The 1,946-nt window shown below is 43.9% G+C and overlaps 1 protein-coding gene across 1 annotated transcript; it reads right to left on the reverse strand.

Annotated features, from left to right (window-relative positions):
- Positions 1–775: 775 nt before the first annotated feature.
- LOC6904066 (E3 ubiquitin-protein ligase COP1-like) lies at positions 776–1,405 on the reverse strand. Its single transcript, XM_033384777.1, has one exon. It carries the CDS (start codon positions 1,403–1,405, stop codon positions 776–778), a length of 630 nt encoding a protein of 209 aa, XP_033240668.1.
- Positions 1,406–1,946: the final 541 nt, after the last annotated feature.

Here is a 1,946-nt window from a genome sequence, read left to right on the forward strand (position 1 = left end):
AAATTATTGTTATTATTAATGATTACATTATTATTACAAAAACGATTATGAAACGAATAATTGATGTTATTTTAGTTGTTTATTACTGGTGCTTTCATAGCGCTATTATTATTTATAAGAACACAGGAAAAATATTTAACATACTAAAAATAGCTTATGCTTTCATAGCAGTCTTTGACATTTCATTGTAGATCAAAGATAACTATATTTCACAGAGAGTTTATCTAGAAACCAAGAAGGCACCAGATCCCCGACCCTCTGTTTTTCTTCCCTCGGAATCTTGGATAACGGCACAGGCTGTGGCACATTCGCACGGCAATCCGTGATCTTCTGCAGCTGACTACAAGCCAATGGCCACAAGCTATTAATCAGTCTAAGCGCGACGTCGGGCGCTGCGTAGCCACTGAAAATTATCTGATCTGATCCAGAGTCAGCAATCTGATAGATATGGTCATTATCTATGATTCTGCGATTTTAGTTTTTTTAAAATTATATGCTGCTTAGCCTACTCCTGGTTTTTTGCACGACACTTCTTTTTAAACACTCTTTTCTTCATCCTTTGCATTGCCTTCCGCACAGTGTTTTCGGGGGGCTCATCGCCAGGCGGAATACATTCTGTAATTAATATTTGTTTTAACTTATATGAACAATTTTTAAATCTCTAGAAGTGTAAATGGTATTTTACCTAGCAAAGCTGCAAAAAATTCTTTGTGGGTCCTAAGGGCCTTCTTCCCTTGGAAAGAGGGAGGCTCTTGGGATGACTTGAAGGACAGGTCTACATAGTAATAGATTTAAGCTGCCTCAGGGTCGAGCGCATCCTGCACACGGGACACTTGTGAAAGCGGCGTATGACAGTGCGAATGCATTGGCGGCAGAAAACGTGTCCGCATTTGGTGGCCACTGGATCTCGGCTCGATACGCTCTCGAAACAAATGGGGCAATTGTAGGTTTCTTCCAAGGACTCGTTTGAGTCGGTGCGCTGGCGCTTCGGTCTCGACGGACCGCTGACTTCGGCATCCGATGCAGTGGGACCTGTGGTAGCGGTATTGGTGCTGGCGTGGCGGCGACGCCGACTGGTAGATGGGGCCCTAATCCTGTCTGTTGAGAGGGAGTTGGGAGTGCGCAAGCCAATCGCCGCCTCTGGAGCACGATTCGATGTTGAATCGGAGCGATTATTACGGGGCACCACCATTGGTATCCGGACTAGTATCTCAAGGTACGCAGACCTAATTCCCGAAACGATGCGATTTAGAATTCCTCCAGCAGTCACCATGGGGGGAGCAGCCCTTGAGCCCGAGTTCTCTCCATCGGATATGTTGCTGGAGACTGAAGCATTCGGGGTAGATTGCGAAGATTGTGTGCTGGTTCCGGTGCTAGAGCTAACCTGCAAATTCTCGCTGCTCATACTGTCTATATTAATATTTACATTTAAATTGCGATGTCCAAAATCAAGGGTCACCGAAATAGAGCGTGGAGTGTCTGACACGCAATGGGTCGTAATGTGCAATGAAATCGGACTTATGGCACAACTAACTGAATATCACCTCTGTGCTGGCGTTTTGATTTATAAAACGGACAAACATCTATATTTTCCCCTTTCAAAATGCCTACTAAATCAAGTGCACATTCACGCGTTGGCCTATGCTTCATAGACCACTGCCTAAGTTTGTCATTTAATGACGATTCATTTGGCTGAGTTTTGCGATTCTCATAGATGAATTCCTCCTCTTCTATCAGAATTTCTTTTTCTTCCACGTTTTCTGCCACTTTTTCTGCCTCTTTCAGAGATATCTCTGAAAACGAAAGAAGCATACAAACACACATTTTTGTCGAAACATATTGTGTGTGTGTGTACTAACACATGCAAAGATGTTCTCTCTGCTTTTGGCTCATGATGACGCGTCAGTACCCGAACGCCAGAGCCGAAGTCTTCTTTGACGCCGGTA

The sequence above is a fragment of the Drosophila pseudoobscura genome, chromosome X (genome assembly GCF_009870125.1).
Source record: "Drosophila pseudoobscura strain MV-25-SWS-2005 chromosome X, UCI_Dpse_MV25, whole genome shotgun sequence".
NCBI lineage: Eukaryota > Metazoa > Arthropoda > Insecta > Diptera > Drosophilidae > Drosophila > Drosophila pseudoobscura.

Bases quoted from the DNA above. Each gene is read 5' to 3' on its own strand.
- LOC6904066 (XM_033384777.1), bottom strand. From the start codon at position 1,405: ATGAGCAGCGAGAATTTGCAGGTTAGCTCTAGCACCGGAACCAGCACA.